The 20,596-nt window shown below is 35.0% G+C and overlaps 1 protein-coding gene across 11 annotated transcripts in view; it reads right to left on the bottom strand.

Annotated features, from left to right (window-relative positions):
• LRCH1 (leucine rich repeats and calponin homology domain containing 1) overlaps nt 1–20,596 on the bottom strand; it is a 116,222-nt gene that overhangs the window by 8,528 nt on the left and 87,098 nt on the right. For 5 of the 11 annotated variants that reach the window (XR_002465269.4, XR_002465270.3, XR_002465271.3 and 2 more), the window contains 4 exons: nt 16,969–17,078; nt 12,843–12,980; nt 11,288–11,365; nt 3,361–3,618 (listed from right to left, as the gene is read on the bottom strand). Coding sequence is in view for 6 of the 11 variants with exons in the window: in XM_085577522.1 (XP_085433648.1) it covers nt 11,288–11,365; nt 12,843–12,980; nt 16,969–17,078 (326 nt within the window). In the remaining 5 variants the exon portion in view is untranslated. The remainder of the gene's footprint in view (nt 1–3,360; nt 3,619–11,287; nt 11,366–12,842; nt 12,981–16,968; nt 17,079–20,596) is intronic. The other 6 variants (XM_085577522.1, XM_021528437.4, XM_085577529.1 and 3 more) reach the window with 2 other exon arrangements.

Raw genomic sequence — 20,596 nt, 5'->3', positions numbered from 1 at the left:
TACAAAAGGTATTTGAAGGACTACTACACTACATTACACTGCACCTGAAAACATTTCTGTTTTCTGGATCAAGGAAAAAGCAAGCCAAATCCTCACATAAAAATGCCACTTGTAATCCAGTGCAAACACATTTTGCCTGCACGAATATCCGCTACAAGCTGTATTTAGTATTTTATTGTTGTATGGATGAGATGACCTCCAGAGGACATGAGAGTATGATGAGCACAGCACAGATTGGAAATCCATTTATTAGGATATCATGGTTTGAAAATCTCTGATGATCACTGCAACACAAAAAAATGAATGGGAAAAGAAACAGAGAAGCAAATATAATTAATGTTATTAATGAATATAGGGGTGAACTACTGTGAACTTTTTTTTTAAACTCAAGGCAATCAATTATGCTGGCTATGAGCAGTAAGTACCAATTATATCTAACAGGGTATTTCAATATTAACATCTCCTCAAAGGTGAGGAACCATCAAAGAGTTTAATTGTTTGGTTCACAAGTACTAAAGCCACAGAACAGCAGCACAGACGCAGGACTCTGAATTTAGCAAAGAACCCATTAGAGTAGATTAATGATGTTTTAGTTTCTAGTTTCCCATTTAGTGTAAGAATTACTGACTTCAGAGATGGAAAGATATTTTTCATATTTGCATTACATTTGAAATATATTTTGAGAAACTTTATTATATTCAGACTTAGAAAATGTAAGGGTAATTTCACTACTTCTTTCCCTGTAAGATTTATAGATATTTGGAAGTGTAATCAATAACAACCCTCAAAAAATACCAAACTGGGTAAGGTGCATGTATGTTATCAAGGTGTGCTTGTCATGAACCAAGTATGTTTGGTGTTTTCACCATCTGTTTCAAGATGGCTTCACCATCTCTAACTACCAGAAACTGCACATAATGCTACACTTTAAATACCATATATTGTCATAGCTGAGAACAGAAAATGGTCCCTAAGCGATGACTCTGTTTGCATGGTAAGCATATACAAAGTTAGGACATCGGACAAGTTTGAGAGTTAAGTGTCACTGTGACTGAGGGACATTCACTTGGTCTACTGGCACAACCAGTTTCTGGCCCAGTGTCTACTCTGGTAAAGCATTCAAAACCACTGAAGACATGAACTTCCATTTCTGGACACTGAACATGCAAAACACATTGATTACTCCTCTTACTCCACTCCAGACTATTGGATACCATGCATAATCAGATGTGCTATTAGATAAAGAGACAGACGTGTATTATAGGATGGTAGCAAAACCTTTCTCCATGTGATTTTCTAATTTGAAAAGATGAACTTATACATGTAGCTCAGCACTATATAAGGAGAGCACAACACAAACCATTGACAGACTTGTTTACAACTTATGGGAGCAGCAGCAAAATCCCAACCCTATAGAAGACATCACTTCTGTCTCAAATGCCAACACTGGATTATAGACAAACATATTAGTAGACTCTGAACTGATTCAAGCCACATGTCACTCAGTTTCATCAGAAAAGTAAAATAACTAGAACAAGACAACAAAAAATCTAAACAAAGATCTGCTTGAAGTGGAACCTTAAATGTCAAGCTGTGACTGCATAAACAGGTGTCTGGTGTTGGAATTGCTGAAATTAGGCACAGAGTTAGAAGACAGGCCTGTGCAGGATGAGGGAACAAGTCTATAGCTACATACCAAATAAAAAGCTTTAAAGCACTCACTGAACTCTCGCTTGGTCACAGATGACACTCTTTACAATAAAGTTGTTACATGTATGCACTGGAAGCTGCCAGACACCAAACGCTTTAAAAAATTTGATTTATCCATCATCAGAAGTTAATTTTTCCATTGTAAAATATGTATCTAATAATGCATTTACTACTTTTTATGTATATATAGACAGATTTATATGTCACAGAAACCGGGAATAGAACTGCATTTTAAAGTTTTTTAATAAATTTTTTTAAGTATCTGTGGAGTGCGGATATTTCTAGAGCAGCATTAAATAATAACTGTATGGCCAGAATAATCAGTAACATACAAATTCTTAGCCCACTTATACTCTAAAAGTCTATAGCTTATTTTATTATATATTAGATGGGGGGAAATGAATGGCTGCATTTCCAAGACACAAAACTGATGTCCTTTGGTTAGCTAGCCTGAGTTACAAATTTAGGCAACAGCACCTAGGCCAATTTTGCAATGTCAAATACAGGTTTATACTTGAGGATTTGTATTTTTCTATCAATTTTTATTTGTATATTTCATGTCAATAAGGAGGAAACCCAAAAATTGTCTTATTTTAAGTTTAGAGAGGATGGACAGGAGCCAGACCTGGAAGGGAAATGGAAGTAATTGGTCCAGCAGTCTAACCATAGGCAGAGTTTAAACATACCAAAATAGCTCCTGCCTAATGTATGTCTAAACTGCTCTTTAAAACTTCCTAGGATGGAAAAGCTAGAGATTTCCCAGAGGATCTATTTTCCTAGCTATATTGTCTTTGCTCCATTGCTTACACAAACAAACAAACAATACCTGCATTTTCACAGGTGATGAAACAGAGACGATAATGATGGGACTTGCTTGACTACTTGCTGGACTAAAGAATGGCAGGTAAAGGAATCTAATAGCTTATTCTTAAACTGTCTCACTGTACCTGAAACATTCTAGAGTTCCTTGGATTCTACGGCTTTGCTCATACCCATTGCTAATCTACAGTCACCTTTAGAGTCTAATGTAGCAAATGTTTAAAAGGAGTCCAACAGTTTTGTGTGACAGAAGAAAAAGATTATTCTATCATAGGAAAACATAACTACTCCAGTATGGAATTTAATCAGAACAGCAGAGATGAACAATAATCTTTAAAGTTACAGTACTCTTGTTAATATATAAGACTTAAAAAAAAAAAAAAAACACAGTAATTTGAAAGATAGTTCTCCAAGTGCTCTTAACACAGCATGTGCAGAGATAATTGGCACCCACTCAGAAAATACTATCACTTGCTGGAAGTGCCACCTGAAGCCGCTTCAGTATCTGCAGCATTCTTGAATTTTCACAAAAAGTAAGAGGCTCAGCTCTCTTTAGCTTGTGATACACATCTAGCCTACACCCAAATATGGAATAAGAGGAGCTTCACTGCTTTAACACATTTAGTGAGTAGTCTAGGCAACATGAAAGAAAAGCTATAAATAAAGAGATACGTAAGTTCTTAAACTACAGCTGGAGGGGACAGAAGACATGGGACTTGCCTTCAAGATGCTAGTCCTCTCTTCTATTTCAAGAGATTAATAAAGATATTACAAGGAAGGGAAGCAAGGGAAAGGGAGAAGTTTGAAATGCAAAGGAAGGAAATTAAGTACCTGTAATTTTTCAGAGACAAAGCAGAAAGTTTGTGCGCACATGCGAACAGGTTATGCTGTTAGCAAATTCCAGTGATAAGTTATATACATCAAGACTATAAAAAGTATATGGAAAAGACAAAAGCCTATTAGATCCCAGGAGCGAAAAGTAGAAGTTGATTGTGGGGGTTTCTCCCCGAGGGCGAGCAGAGTGTCAACAGTCTTTCGAATGTGACGAATATCCGACTGCAGGATGTCATACGGAGAGCAGAGGTCAGCCTATCCCGAAGGGCAGCCATTAGAACAGAAAAAGAGTGCAAAAAATTAAAAATACAAAAATAGAAAGATATTGATAAATAAACTATCACAATATTCTAGCATAAACATGTAGGAATAGTTTCTTCCTAGTATTGCCTTTGTCACTAGACATCCCAGCTTTCTTTTATTTCCTCTAAATACTGAAGCTATCATATAACATCAGAATGCTAAAATAGAAGAGCTCAGGCTTTCTAATCCTTCCAAAATTATGCCCAAGTTCACAAGGGTGAGGAAGCACGTGATCCACTCGTTCCAATGAAGTCTGCACATTTTTGTATATCTGGACCTTATTCAAATGCTTAAATGGAACCAACTGAAAAAACTACCCTATAAAATAGCAAACAGTGGGTTAGAAAGCTGTTAAAAGCATAAGCAGAGGCAATATAAAATCTAAAGAAAAAGTACTTGCAGAAATCATTAGAAGTAGGCAAAATTCTCTAATATAATAATCTAAAACTTGGTATTAAAATATCACCTGATACTTGAAAAATATCTGATATTTGAAGAATGATACCCAGGGATAGAAACTCAAAAAGGCACTATACTTAATAGTTTCTAAACTGAAGCACTGGACACTACATTTCTTATGTAGCATTTTTTAAATTAGCAGGTTAGATTCCTGTACCTTTTTTGGATAGTAGACTTGATGTGGCAACTTACTCTAGACTAGCTATACAATATGAAGTGCAATATGTAATACCCATATATTCACACAATATTTAACATTTAAATCAAACCAAGCAACACTAGTACTTTCAAAAGGCTATCTAAGATACACCATTTTACATTGCAAATAAGGCCTTTCTGAGATAATGAATACTTACTGAACAAAATTACATACAGTAAGAGTTTGAGAGAACAGTGTTCCTGTGGAAGCTTTTCAGTCTCACCTCCTTAATGAGCTGACAGTACACCAAATAAACCAAGACATGGAAATTCAATGTCTATTTTCTGTTAGTGCAAAGTTTCAAGCTCCAGTTTGAAATAAATTAAACTTTAAAATATTGTAAATGTCTCTCTATCCTGAAAAGTAGCTAGTGAAACTGGAAGTCAAAACTGTCATTATACACAAATTAAACAGGGACACTTTCTTTTCTTTTTTGTTATTGCTTACCATGAATGGTTCTAGCTTTACCAGGAGTCAAAAGCTGCATAATTTTGTTACTTAGGCCAGCAGATACAGAGCAAGGAACCAACCTGCCTAGCAACAACTTTTTTTGCAGTTTTTTCAGAATTTTTTACCGCAAAACTCTAGTGTGATACTAAACTTCAGTGCAATTCTGTTATTTTTTAGAGTATGAAAACTCACAGACAGCACAAAACATGCTGATCTTGTTTAAAAATGGGATAGAACTAGTACTGTATTTGAGAACACCTACATCCACAAGCTGCTTACCTCAGAAACAAGTTTTAGTGTAAACTATTCATGACTACCAACTACATAATATATTGCATTTATACCAAAGACATCAATAAACCCAGTAAATGCTGGATTAATTTTGGAACAACATCCAAGACTCAAATCCTACTTACTGCAAATACATACCAAAAGTAAATATCTAAGATACATTTAAATCCAACTTATATTTGAAAAAGAAAATGCCAGAACTTTATAGCAAGGACTTTTAAAAGTTTTGTCCAAAAAAATCCCAAAACAATGCCAATAGTCCCAGCTGCAGTCAAATGGAGAAGGGAGTAATTTCAGAGTTTAGAAACTGAGATCTGGTAATAGGTTGACTTTTTACAGATACTGCTAAAATTGTTAACCAAAGATTAACATCCTAAGCAGCATAAGGAGAAACCAAAGCATACAGAAACAGCCAATACATGCAGAAGAAACTTTCTACTGAAACTGCCATGATGTGTTTTAGTTAAATTCAGTGAAACTTGGGAATGCCTATCTTTGTGTGTTCTGTGATGATGGATAATTTGGTATTATATTCACACCTTATAATGTAAAATATTTATATTTTATGTATTTTATATTTCCATAATGTAACTACTGTAGATGAAAAATATATAGCTTTTCTAAAATGGTAGAAGTATTTCCACTTATTGCACTGATATTGAGCAATAAAAATACAAAACTAAAACAGGACATCATGAAATAGCGAAAAAGCACATGACCTCCATACAAAGTCTCAAAGATAATCGCCCATCCATCCCATCTATGACAAACACTGCCCCTCTCATTTAGGGGACTGAAATTTCTGCTAGTAAGAATTACAAAGATACACCTATTTAATCATCACATTTATGGACTGACACTTTATGTCTATGAAGCTGTATGATTACATCATAGAGCTGTCAATCATGCACCCAGAACAAACACAGTAAGACAGAAATAGGGCAGCAAAAGCATAACCAGCTGTTTGTGTGCACAGACCACCCTCATTCTGCATGCCCCTGCAGTGACTGAAAACAGACAGCATTTCAGAACTGACCTCCTCGGATTTACACTCTGGTAAAAAAAGTCAAGAGTAAGTTTGCAAAGTGCATTGAAGAAAGAAATCCGTAGTGCGTATGCAGTATACTCAAAACACAAATGAAAGGAACCTCAGAACTCTGCTTTCAGGACTGTAATTGAGAGTGTATTGAACCACTTAACTCCATACCATCAGCCAAACAGCGTCCATTACGGAGTTCGGAGGGAAAAGGTGGAGAATGAGTCATACTTGATAAAACTTACTGCAACTTCATGGATGTCTCATGATGAAACTACGGAGAAGTTACTGATTATGTGAAGTGATTAAAAAATAATCATAAGTAGAAATGATAATACACCTTGAATTAAACTGAAAAACATGATTACCAGTTGAACAACTAACAGGTGGCTAGAAGATAAAACACTTTACAGTCACTGCCTTGGCTGCCTCTTTTACTTTGTTTTTCTACTTTTAGAAAACAAAAGCCTCTTGTTCTGTTTTTCTTTATTATTGTTTTACTTAATTTGCAATTCCTACACTAACTCAAGTCACACTGATTTTTAGAGTAATTCTGTCTGACACTGCCACATAGTGAATCTCATTATCAGAGGAGAGGCTGATACACAGTATTAGGTCCCATTTACAGCACTTAAAAGTCACTCAGAAGGGGCACAGACAAACCTTTGTTGTCTGCATCTTTGTACGATGATTTGAGACCCAAAAAGCCATTCTCATCACCCTCTTTTCTGCTCGATATGCTTACACAATGTAAATGACTGAAAATTTAAGAGATATGGCAGAAGTCTCTCATTCCTACCCAAGGTATTATTTGTCACATTAAATCATGCTGCATCACTGCTGATGTGCTTGAACACAGACACTTGGTAAACTTGCTGGAACATCTGGCTGTGAAAGATTTTATTTTATCACTACCTTTTATAAATAGAAATTACCATTCTAGTAGTAATCATGATAACTTCAGTCTGTTTTTTTTAAATTGTATGACAATCAATACAGTATGTTATGTGGGGGAAGTCTTTCCTTTTTAAAAAGATAAATCATATTTCTCTGACCTGATGCCATAAAGGGTCAAAATATGCTCAAGTGCCTAAAGTGTTAAGGTATTACATTAATGTAAGCTGCAATACCATAAAAATTCATTCCTGTATTTGTAAAAAGCTTATTTCATGGACATTGGAGAGACTTCATTTTCTTTTTCAAAAAATGCTTATAAGATCCTACTTCTGATACCCCTTATTTGTTCATAACTGAGAATTAGAAAAAATGCAGACCAAAACTTGTAACTTTTGTCTCTCAAACATATTGCATGTACAGCTTTGTTTTGGTCTAAATCTTTCTTATAGTAAAGTGTCATTCAGCCCACCACAAATCAAGTATTTTTAACTTGTGAAAGGAGTATTGGTTAACACTACTGAAATTGCATAATACCCTGTAATGTGGATTACCAGGAATAACAGCTACCAAGAAAAAAAGCTCAAGTGTAATTAAGTTATTAATTTACAGGTTGAAATAGGAAAGTCTACGCCCTTGTTCCTGGTATGAATACTGATTTGGCAATGACAAGTTGAAGAAACCTGCATGAATATTTTTGCCTTTATTTACATATATTGTTACTGGTTTTATTAAAGAGCAGTTGTAAACAAAATAGTTCCACAACTTTTCATACAAGGTAATGTGATGATAAGTCACTCTTCCGACCATTTTTAGTATCTCTGGCATGAGATGTCACTAGGAAGAGTAAAACTGCAGTAGAACCATTACATTTGACACTTTGGGGGCCACACTTCCATGCAAAAGAGAAGTAAAAAATCCAGCTTTATTTTTCAAACCCACAAAGAATGGTGGGTGAGTGCAACATGGATGAACTCAGTAAGCAGTGAGGGTGCTATTATTTGTGTGTTTATGGGATATTAACAATATAAGTCCTGTGAATGACACAATCCAAGTACTGCATATCACTGAGAAATGTAGCAGGACCTCAGCCCTGCCAAGCTAAATTGGGTAATTTGATGGGTTTTAGTTAACAATGTAAAATATTCTTTAGCAATTTTCTAAGAGACAGAGATTGCATGTCCTGAAGGGCACAGCAGACATTTTCTGAATCTTCATGCTTTCAGATACTTACCTGACAACTTCCCTTTCTCATATCAAATAAAAATATTGTTTTGTCTCAAAAAGTGATCCAAGAGGTTCACTGAAAAGGTGCTACAGCAAAGCCTAGTGGCAAAAGTGGCACAACTTGATTGTTCTGCAATTCTCACACTTTTGACAGCCTCCTGGTGTAGCCAGAGCATTGCTATTTAGTTTCTTATTAAGGATCAGACTTCAAACCTCCCGTTTGCATGTGATCCAGCACGTTCCTTCTGCATGCAGTCAGAAGCATCATGTTGCTATTAACAGACATTAATTTCAATGTGTCCCCCACTGTATTGGATCTCTCACCTGGCAGGTAATGGCTTTTAGAGTCTTCTACATACCAGTCATTACAAAGAGACACTGATGTTCCTCAGTTTTGTATTTGCAATTCTTTGGTTAAGATGCCAACTCCTGATACTCAGTGTGACACATTTAGATAGCTGCTGCATTGTTCTACATTTGTATGAAACTTCCCAGGATCATTCTGGGAAAGTAATTTTGACACAAGAATTGAATGCTGAAAACCACAGAAGTAAGAAACCATGCACATCAGCACAACACAGCAATTACTTAGCTATTTTCTTACTTTCATTTTACATGACTAAACAGGAAATTATTCCAAACCTGTGGAGTTCAAGAAACAGCACATACTCTATTTCTTAAATAACTGAAAACAAACCAACACAAATTATGACCATTTAAAATCCTTTTCAAACCCATGCAGCAAAATTTCAAGTCAATTGTCAGGAACTAGACACAGGCATAAGTACCAGAGAAAAGCCCAATACCTACAGGTATATAAGGACTCAAAAGTAGAACCCATCACTTTCCCACGTAAGGTGCTTGTTTTAAAAAAGAAGTAATTCACTGCACTCCTTTTGCTGCTTTCTCCAAAGATAGTTAGGCACTGCACAACTCAATCTGAAGCAGCATGAGCACACCATCTGTAGCTCTTTAAAAACTTTGACAGCTCACTGTCATACTTGCTATTACACAACTTTGCATTCCTAATCCATGTCCCTGCAACACACAGCAAAGTTCTAGCATCTACTAGCTCCTTCCACAACATGATGTGTTTCAACAAAATATAGCAAATTTTGCAAATATATATTTGCAAATTACTGATGGCTAATCAAAGAGAATATGCTCCAAGTACTAAAAACCTATTGTAAGTTTACAATTGCAAGCAATTAATTTAATGTTTAAGTAATGAGTTTTTCCCTTCAAGAGAAGTTAATGCTTATTTAGATATGTAAAGATGGTTAGTTTACAAATCAGACTGGTAAGATGTGGCTTTGAGCTCCATGCAACTCTTCAACAAATAAACTTCAATAAAATTGTAAAAAATCCTAAAGAATTCAACAGTAATTTTGATGAAAGGATTAAAAAGGAGGGTAATATATATATATATATATATATATATATATATATATATATATATATATATATATATATGGAAATGCCTACTCACAAAGTAACAAGAAGCTTCACCAGAGAGCTTACTTAAAGAAATCCAAAATCAAAAAGAAGGAAAGTTTTCTGAAAGATCTCATAGCAGCAATGAAAAGAGATCTTAGCCTTTTCTTTCCCAAAAGGCTACAGCCAGGAAAATCAGACCTGTATTCTGTTCACTGATAATTTATGATGCATCATAAGAATTTTGGGGCTGCTTAACAAATGCTCTATATCTAGAAGCACACAACGAGATTTTCATCTTCTTTGAAGTGAAATTTTACCTTTAATATGAAATCATTCTAACATAATAAATTACATAATTACAAGAACTAAATGAACCATTACAGCTTAAGAGACCCAGCCATAATACTGAATTTTCAAATCAAATTTATGATGAACCATTCATTGGAACTGTAATAAAGTCTCCCCCTCAAAATTCCTACAAATAGCAAAAATGATCTGTCACTTTTGCTGTCCTCAAGTGCTAAAATATAGATAAAACAAAGAACTGAAACCAGAATTCTTTCCCAATGTGAAATCTTGCATTACCATCTGTTCCCCAAGGGGATGGTGGTGGTAACCACACAAAATATCTTTACATTTCAGCATTCTTGAAACAGATGAAAAAGAACTCAGCCTCCGTTATACCGTCACATATAGGCACCAGTGAAAATTCATAATGCAATTTTCCTGTGTTCAGTTTAAAATTACCTTATATAACACTTTACCTTCTTTTGAGGGTCACATATTTGAAATTTAACTTTTTCTTAGTAGGTTTTTCAAAACCATAAGGGACTCTGAAATAACCCCAATGCAACTCCAGTATTTGTTACAATAGTTATGAAGATGAGAATAAATAACATGATGAGTTGATACCATTCTCCACTGAAAATCAGAAAACACCAAGTACTGCAATTTCCTTGTTTCCAACTACTGAAACACTTTTAACTACATGATAGAATCCTACACACACATGCTTTCCACATTAAACATACAATGCTGTTCTTCAAATCACTGCAAAAATATTTCAATACAAGAGATGAGTTTGTTATTAGTCACCAATGCATAGAGTACTTAATATTGTAAAATATTGAAATATTGCAAAAAAAGAAAAAATTAGAAACAATGAAGTTCATATTCTAACAGCATAAGGTAAAAATGCAGTTATGTTATGCAATGAAAAAAAATAGCTTTTGCAAAAAAAAAGGAAAAATTAGAAACAATGAATTTCATATTCTAATAGCATAAGGTAAAAATGCAGTAATGTTATGCAATGAAAAAAATAGCCAGCTTTTGGCTACTTACATAATATATTACCATAATTCCTTATTTATTTTCCATAGTAAAAAAACCCAGTATTAGAGATCATAGTGAATTAGTCTTTTGAGACAACACTTGAAAATTTTAAGTGCTATGAAATAATCCATTTATATGCACTAAAACAGAATTAAATCTCATTATTTAGCTCAGTTTTTAAATTCCATGTCTTTACTGCTAAAAACCTGTAGTTCATAAAATTATCCTTCAGCTTTCATGTAATTAATGTATTTTCATTTTTGAGCATCCAGAAATAACAGACTTAATTAAATTACCTCTGGTATCCCCAGTTTTCTACATGCATCCAAAAAGTTTTCCACGTTTCTCCTGCATTTGGCCATGCTAAGTTTTGGCTGTAGAACAGAAAAAAAATTGTCTGTGGCTAAAGAAATCATGAAGAACAGACTTAACTGTAGTTAACAGGATCATACCTTGTAAATTTTTTATGTGCTCATGAATTTATAGTAGCTATACACAATATTCAGGTCTCTGAAGAATCAATGTCCTAATACTTTAGAATCTCAAACATTTCTACAATTTGTCCCACTCAGGACTATTCACCAAATACTTACAGAAGTATCACGTTACTAAAAAGAAAAACCAAAACCCAAATTCCTCACTATTTCAGTTTCTCAATATCAGATGTGAAACAATGCTAATTCCTAAATATTCACTTAAACCAAGAATTCTCTGTAGTAGCAAGGAATTCAAAGAACTAATTTTCCAGGCTAAAATAATTTGAAGGCTGTTTCAAGGAAGAGAACATCAATATAAAGCTGAAACAAAACTAAAAAAAATTAAAATATGTATGCATTTGTTACACCACAAGATATTTATTTTAAAAAATCAGCATGAGAAGTTTTTACCCCAGAAATTCAAGTTTTCATATTTTGGCAATGTCATATTTTTACCAAAGATAGGAATTATTTTAAGTCAAGGAACAGCAAAAGAAATTCCACTACAGTATCTGAAAAAGTATATTTTTCTTAAATCTGTCTTCTTGAACTTCTTACAGAGTGCCTCCAAAATCCACATGGTATTCTCAGAATTGAGTATCAGGGTGCACATGGCAAATTTTTACCAAAATGCATGTTAAAAAGAACAAAGGCAAATAGTCTGAAAACACACAAAACCTCTTCAGAACTAGACTGTTATCAAAAATCTGGAACAATGATCTATTCAAGAAATAGACATAAACAAAGAGAGAAAACACAATAGAGTTTTCTTAAGTTTTAGCAAGTGCACACAGAATTTATGTCCTGAAATCTTCAGGTCCTTAGATTTAGGCAAGTCACAATTAAATCACTACAGTGCAAGTTTCTCTTCTATCTGCAGGTAAAAGGAATCACCTCTACATTTAACCCAACAGGACAAACATACTAATAACTGTTTTAAGTGCTTTAGTAACATAACATCTGCTAAGCCATACACTGCTGAAAAAAACTTCACTTTTTTTTCAATCCAAAAAGGAGAGGATAGTTTTTTTTTTAATGGTGTACTAGAATGAAAACTTGTAATCAAAGCATTTCATACTGTTCTAAACAGAAATGCCCTAATGAAAATACCTAATCTTGTTACTAGATTAGGTACAAGGCAGGATAATTTTATTAATTTATAAATGTGCTTGTATATATATACACGTATACCTAGATGATATATATAAATGTATTATATATAAAAGTTAATGAGCATTTGCAATCATATAAATGCTGCCCTTAACAGCAAAGATCTTTCATTGAACAGTAACTTGGTTTATGTACCCAAATATCATTTGAAAATGAAACAATAATCAATAAAACATTTCAGTGCAGGAAGAAACGTGCAACTTACTACTGCTGGTGAGGGTACATGAATGCTCCCGACAGACCGAGGGCGAACGTGATTTACTAAATGGCACAGAACGACACCATCCATCAGAGCCGAGCCCAGGTCTTCAGGCAAACAGATCTTCAGTCTTGTTTCTATGTTCTGCAAAGGAAGAATGCAGGAATGCTTTGATACAGAAATGCACAAATGGGACAAAAAAGGAATAAATACCCTCATCTTCTATGCTGTAGGCACATAGCCAGGTTTGGAGTTTTTATTACCAAAAAATACAATTCTTTTATATAACTAATTCTTTAGAAACTAAACCACAATATCCATTATGCTGGTCACTCAACTACATAAACTTCTTTAAATGAACTCAACACTGCAATGCTGCTGCCACAATATGCATCTGTTTTTATAGAGAGGTATAAAAACACATCCACATGCAATTAGTCATGTGACTAAACTGCACATGGGTCCTTCCTTTTACCATTGCCCCAAGTCTTCTACTTAAATTTTCTTTACCAGCAGAAAATTGAAACGTTGTCTTAATGACTGAACAAGCAGAGAATAAAAGGCAATCTTTCCCTAGTAGCCTAAAAATTACTCAGGAAGATTTAGAGTGATCAGAAAAATAGGCAAGAGAAAGTAAAACATTCAGATATAAAAGAGAAATTCTGGATATCTGTTAAGAAAAACAGAAGACTCAATGAACAGAATCTGATATTGTAAAATAAAATACTTTTGAAAATATTTATGTATTTAAAAAAACCACCAAACCCAATAGGTTGCTTCATATGATGAGTTTCCTGAATTGTGCTCCAATCTTGAAAACATTCCAACTCTATACTTAGAGATAATTACTCCCCATTATCTTTAAATAGATATTTCTTAGTTGAACCTCTTAATGTCATTACTCTCTATTAATATGCTACCTCAGCCTATACTGGTTGAATATTAATATCTATGAATAGATAATTATTTTTAGAATAAAGGAAGTAGGTTGGACAAGATTTTTGGAGGTCACAGTCTAACAAATCTGACATGACACCAGAGCCCTGGTTAGTTAAGTTTTGGATATCTGCAAGGACAGAGAGCCCTCAAAATCTCCAAGCAACTTTATTCAGTGTTCCACCTCCCTAATGTAAAGAATTTCCTCCTTATAACTACTTGAAATTTCTATCTCTGCAATTTGTGCCACTGTTTTTCATGGGTTCACTGTTAATCTTTGTAAAGTCTGGCTTTACACCTTCTCTTTTACTACCCTTCAGGCAACTGAGGACAGTCACATGATATTCTCAGCACTCTAAAACAAGAAATCCAATCTAAAGAAATCTCTTCACTTCTTTCTCATACATCCTTTATTTGGGTGGCCTCACCATGAAATAGCCTCCACTGAAGCACTCTGGGGTTTCATTATTTTTTCTCATTTTTTATTTTACTAGACGCACTATTCAAGTACTTGAATGTAGGTTTCACAAGTGGCAAACAAGGGAGTGCCTCATGTTCACTAATACAATGTTTTCTTTTCACCTTGGTTTAATTCACAAATCAGAAAACATTTTTAGTAAATAAGTACATAAAAGAATACACTTGGAGACTGTTTTGCCAAAGCCTGTTACAAAAAGATTTATATAAAGTAAATGAAATAAAAATGTAGTTGTTAGAACACTAGTTTGTCTGTTGGGAGACTATTCAGTGTATGTTGTACATCACTTTAGCAGTGGCAATCAGTACAAATTGTCTCAGCATCTACCAGTCTTGATTAGGGATCCAGAAACTTGGGAAACCAAAGGTCCTTATGAATTTGTAACCTGGGGTCATGGCTATGTGTGTGTAGCTACTCCCTCAGGCCCTCGGTGGATTCCCCAGAAGTGGGTGAAACCTTTTGTCCCCAAGAATCCAGGTCAGACAAAAGGGGACAAGAAGCAAGTAGCTGACGCTTCAAAGAGAAGACACTGTTGGATGGAAGAAGAGGAATGTTCCTAAGCGTGAATTCCTTCTGGCAGAAACAGAAACTTTAATATGTTCTTAAAATGTTTGTTTTTCCCTTTTAGAGAAAACCTACTTCCCGCTCAACCCTGTGATGAACCCCATCCAAGTTGTCATCCTGCGAATGCTGTAAATAATGTTTAAGGGCTGGGGATTCATGGGGTGGTGGACATCTATTGTTGGATCAATTTTGTTACTCCTTGTTATTTTTTTCCTTGTAACCTTGGCGTTCAGGATCCTGCATCACTTGATTTTCAAAGCTATCAAGGGTCTCATACTTTCTACCTCAGAAGTCAACCACATAGAGTTAGCTAACCTGAGGAGGCCTGACTACGCCACCAACTGTAGGTGGTGAGAAACCCATACTCAGGGTTGAATTGAGCGCAGTGAATTCCAGTAACCTTGTTTAACAAATAAGGGGGAGGTGTTACATTGTGCTCATGGGCATTCTGTTGCCCCTTCCCCAAGACCCTGTGACTCTGATCAAGATAACCCTGGATCCCTCCTTCCTGCCCTGACAGGGTTGGTGGAGAGCCAGAGAAGCCCACCCTGTCCAAAACCTAGATAAACCCCTGACATCCCCGTCCAAAGCCTAGATAAACCCCTGACATTTCCTGTTCATTCTCTTTTGCCCCGCTCTCCCCATGGACATCACAGAATAAAGAGAGCTGAACCAACATATATCAGGGTAAGAGCCTCTTTTGGAAATCTTTGCCATCTCCTGATATTCCTCCCCTCAAAGCCTTGGATCTCTAGGCTAGCCTGATAATTTAGGGGGCTGAGATGGGGGGAAACATCAACAGCATTTTATAGGAGCACAGTGCATCTACAATACAAACTCAATGCCATTTCATGCTGGAGTTCATGGCACTGTGGAATCTCACTACATGCTAACTTACCATTGAACAACTGAAAAGCAAAATTTACTAATATATGTATTTATTGAATAAAGTACAAACTTTATAACTTATATGTTATGGACTTTTTTCCTGTGCAGTACATAATCAAATGTTCTGATGGTTACTAATGTCACTAAAGGACCCAGTACATCTAAGTAAGTTTTATTAATTTTCAAATCTCACTTTGTATTTTCAAACACGGTCAGTCTTCTAGCTCATTGACTTGTAATCAAACTTCTCACAAGAAACAAAATAATTTGCATTCCAACATGATATTTCAGGGTGAGAGTGAAGGATAGCGAGTGGAGCTAAAACACATTAAAGCACCATTACTGGTAATACCTAATACTGTGTAGAGATAGCTTTATTTCTTCTCCACAATCATGCCTGACACAGTGAATAACCTTGTTCTAATTTTCATTGTGAGGATTAACTGAACTAATGCACAAGGAATTTCGCAGAAATTATCTATGATTATTTTTAGGAAGCATGGTAACTCTTCAAAGAAATGTTTAAAAGCTGCATTGATGCTGCTGAACAGATTAACTACAGAGAATAACTACAAAGTACTACAGTTTATTGCTGCTACTTCCCCATTACCACATTTTCTTTCCCACTGCTAATAAGTATGTCTCATCTAATTGCTGCATCTTGTCCTTCTGGCATCATTCAGGCTTAGAATTGATAACACTACATTCTATCAACTATGTTATATCTTTAACAAGATCTGCTCTGTTAAAAAATAATCAGCAGGGCAAAGTTAGGTTAATTCATACTTAGAACAGGTGAGGGCCTGAGGTAAGACAACATAAATCCACAAGTCCTACATAGTTCTACATTAAAAATCTCACCTTTTAAACATTTTTTTGGTAAAGAGAAGAACCCTGTTGCTTTAAAATTAAATAATAGAAGATATGTTATTTAAAACAAACTGATAAGTTTTCAATTAGCCATTCCATGAAGCTAATGAGATAAGGACAAATAATCATTAATTCCACTAGTATAAGGCATGCTGATTAACTGGTTGTCATTCAGGTAACTCCCATTATTATTTCTCATTTTTACAAAGTCTTTCCTGAAATACAGATATCTGATTGTGATAAAGAACTTCAGCAATAATCTCATCAATATGATTTGCAGAAGTAATATTGCCTCATTTAACCTTTCTTGTATTTTTCTCTTTAGGCAACTTTCCCTACGAAAAATTTAAAAATACATTCTAGCAGCATAAATTAATTCTACCAACACTCACATACCTCACGTAGCTGTTCCACAAGCTCTCTCTCTTCTCTCATCTGCTCCATTTTCCTTCGAATTGTGAACTGTGGATCTATTGATTCCAAATTTCTTTGTGGTCTTAAGAACACTGTGATTTTTAAAAAGAGAGATTTTAGTTTAAGAACAAGCACTTTGATTTATTTATTTCTAAATTAAGCAAAATCCATAGGCATTGCCTCCAGCAAAAACAGTTAGAAATTTTTTTGTCCTCAAGAGGACAAAAAAATCTGATCTTGGATTACAATTATGAATGGCAGCTATTTGGATATTGCTCGGGCCAGTGTCCTGAGGCAGCAATGGTGCAGATAAATTATCATCCAATCCTAATCTGAACAGGCAAATTTTGTCAGATGATTAAGCACCAGCAGTGTCCCTTAGACAGTCTGATCTGTACAACACTTTGTATTTAACATGGCAGGAAACACCTCTTACTCTTAAGTAGAGCTCTCTCCTAACAAGATGCTGAATTGCATAAAAAGCTGTGACAAGTCTCCTACACAGAACAAAATGCTTACTAGATAAGGTTATGCTAAAAAATTAAAAACAAAAACAAACCTACCAAAGAAAGACAAATGTAGGAAGATTCAGCCATTCAGTAAGTGCCTACGCTAAAAAGTCATATTGCAAATGTAGCATTGCACACACCCTTGGCAGTTCTCCTTCCTACAAGTCCTGTCAACTCTATCACTTTGCCCATAATACAGCTCCTTGAAATCATTACATTACATTTCTGCAAATATGCACCTCTACCCTTCCACTTCTGTGAGCAGTGACTGCTTTGAATGGGTTGGAAAAACAAGATGTACAGTCAAAATGCAACTGCCCCTGTTTGTGAATCTGTTTGCCATCCCACACAAATGTAGTCATGATGAATCTCACCCAAACTGTGTGCAGGTTCACCCATATACAGGCTGTTAAAGTAATGAGATGACTGATCTAAGTTAATTCTCTAAACAAAGGGATAGAAAGACAGCACCTATGGCACTTCAGCCAAAAGGCAGAGTTCTTTCCACTAGCTACTATAAAAAGCTTAAAGAAACAAACTCCTTGTATATCTTTAGGCTATTCATCTTAGGCATCAAGACAGAATAAACCATGGCCAGTTACCAAATTTGCTTCCTTCCACTACTTGACTCATACAATCCTAATTTAACTTTTCTCAGGTAACTAAAATTTGTTACATTGCTGTAATTTCAGTAAAATCAGTAATTTCTGGAATGGAATATTAATGCTATTTGTTAAACAGAATTGTTTTTAAATAGAACACCTAATATTACAGTTCTATATTAGTAAACTCTATAATGTCATCAGAAATCCAAGGGACAGAGTAGAAGAGCATTCTGCAGAGAATATGCAGGACTGAGAACTACAGAGAGTGACTACAGCTCAGTTCCCTTCTCCACATGGACAACACATCATCAGTGTCACCACTCAAAAGGCTCTACATAGAGGTGCACACATCATAAATAAAAACATTCTTCACACTGACCTGCCACACAATGCATGAGAGTAGCAGAGCTATTGCCTTCAGATGCAAAAGGGCCACAGTTTTACGAAGGCAAACTCAACATTTGGAATTGAATTCTAAATCTAAAGTAGGGTATATGAACAGATCCGTGCTTCCTAACATTTTGTAGAAAAGTGACATGTGACTATGACTGCTCATGCCCAAAAACACAGAGGCTGTTAGAACACTGATATATAGTGAAAAATACCTAAAATGTTATTTATAAATTGTATTATTTAAGATGGCTACAAAAAAAAAATGAAAAAAAAAATAATCCCAAGTTTTTCAAGAGCAGAAACCCTTATCAAGGACTTCTATTAACTCCAGAACTGTACTGTATTAAAATTTCTGCACTAGCAACTCTGTAATAACTTCCTGGAGGCTGTTTCGAAATTTTTAGGACATGAAATAAAAATCTTCTATCAGATTAATTAAAAATAGTAGCTGCAATTACTAAGATTTTCTAGTTCATTGTACAAGTCTAATAATGAGCTTTTCTGCCTCTCACAGATGAAACACCTAGATAAAAATCCTTCTTTTAGAATACAACCATGGTTTAAATGGTACTTAAAAGCCACTGTAGCTTTATTAGCAGTAGCAACATTTCAAATAATTATCTACAAACAGTAGTAGAGAATTATGTTTAATTTTCATAGAATTAGAGTATTATTATGGTCTTCATTCAGTTTAGCTGGCCACAGCTATCCTTTTTTAGGCCTTTACAAAGTCAGAGTTCCAAGATTTACCTCCTTCAAGTTTCAGATTACAAACGTCTGTTACTGAAAGGTTTCAGCATTACTTTGTCAATTCCACCACAAGAAAAAGGCAGACTAATCTTAGGCAGGAACTACAATTAGAAACTTCTAAAAACTATAAATGTTCTAGTTATGTACTGATTTTTTTTAAGAAGTGTTCCCATAGAAGAAGTTTTGGCAGTCCTAAGTGTTGCTTGCTTCTCAGCATTACACACAATCTCCAGCAAGGGGAGCCCATACCTCAAACACACCTGAATATCAATTTTTCACTCTTTCAAAGAATCAGTTTCTACTTTTTGAATCCATGCTCAAGCCAGGTTATTAACTAGTACTTGTTCCAATAATTTTTTAAAAACTTATTTTGCACAAGCGTCAACAAGTTATATGAGTAATAGTTAATAACATAGTATGTACTCAACATACCACCGTCAAGGACAAACTTCCTGGTGAAAATTTTCATTTCTGCACTGAATTTTAATACACATTTCTGCACTATTAATTGTACATCAGGGAATTCAGTGTACTTAGTGTGACAACATCATCCTTCAGGCAAACCACAAAATGATTTAACCTGACTAAATATAACTGACAAAAAGAAGGACTAGACTATGACAGGCAGAGCTGAAGTCAGGCCGAAAGTTCATAGTTACATTTCTCTTTCATTGACTTATTCAGTTTAAATTTAAGTAACAGAAATGCAATAGATCCCATTTTAAAAAAAAGGCAGTTGTAAAAGCAGTTTCTGCTCTAACACTCCAAGACAATAAACACTAACATTTCCAGTTTAAGATTTGAGTGACAGGAGGCTTCTATCTGTTCCAAATGCACAAACTAGTCTGTGCCCTTCCTTTCATTTAGAAGATTAAAACGCTAAAAAATATAGGTTAACACGGATCAAATTCTGCACTGATAGAAGAAGCACCTCTAGGTTCCTCTGTTACACTATTCATCAGCGAAATATTAACTTAGCTTCAGACCACTGTGAACTAAGTTCAGTTTCTTCAAGTTACCATTATCAGAATTCTTATATCCCACACTCACTTCTCTTATAGAACACATTCCTTATGTATAGTTTTATAATCAAAAACTCTGAGGCAAATGGGAAATACTCTCAACTAAAGAAGCGAACTAAGCCCCTTGTGAAGGGGCTTCAGTCCTGGTGGAAGTCTTGGGTGGTACAAGTGTGGCTTCCAGAGTGGCATCTGAATAGTCAGACTGGAAAGTTTCCTTAAATGTAAGCTAAAGATTTGCATTTATCATTCAATATTTGTGGCCTTGGTTTCAATCTGATGCTTTTGACAGTTTCACAACCTTTTAATACCTAAACACCTTTCTACTTTAGGG

The sequence above is a fragment of the Lonchura striata genome, chromosome 1 (genome assembly GCF_050655825.1).
Source record: "Lonchura striata isolate lonStrDom1 chromosome 1, ASM5065582v1, whole genome shotgun sequence".
NCBI classification, from domain to species: Eukaryota; Metazoa; Chordata; class Aves; order Passeriformes; family Estrildidae; genus Lonchura; species Lonchura striata.
Note: the sequence above shows the minus strand (reverse complement) of the source record. Positions and strands in the feature narration are given on the sequence as shown.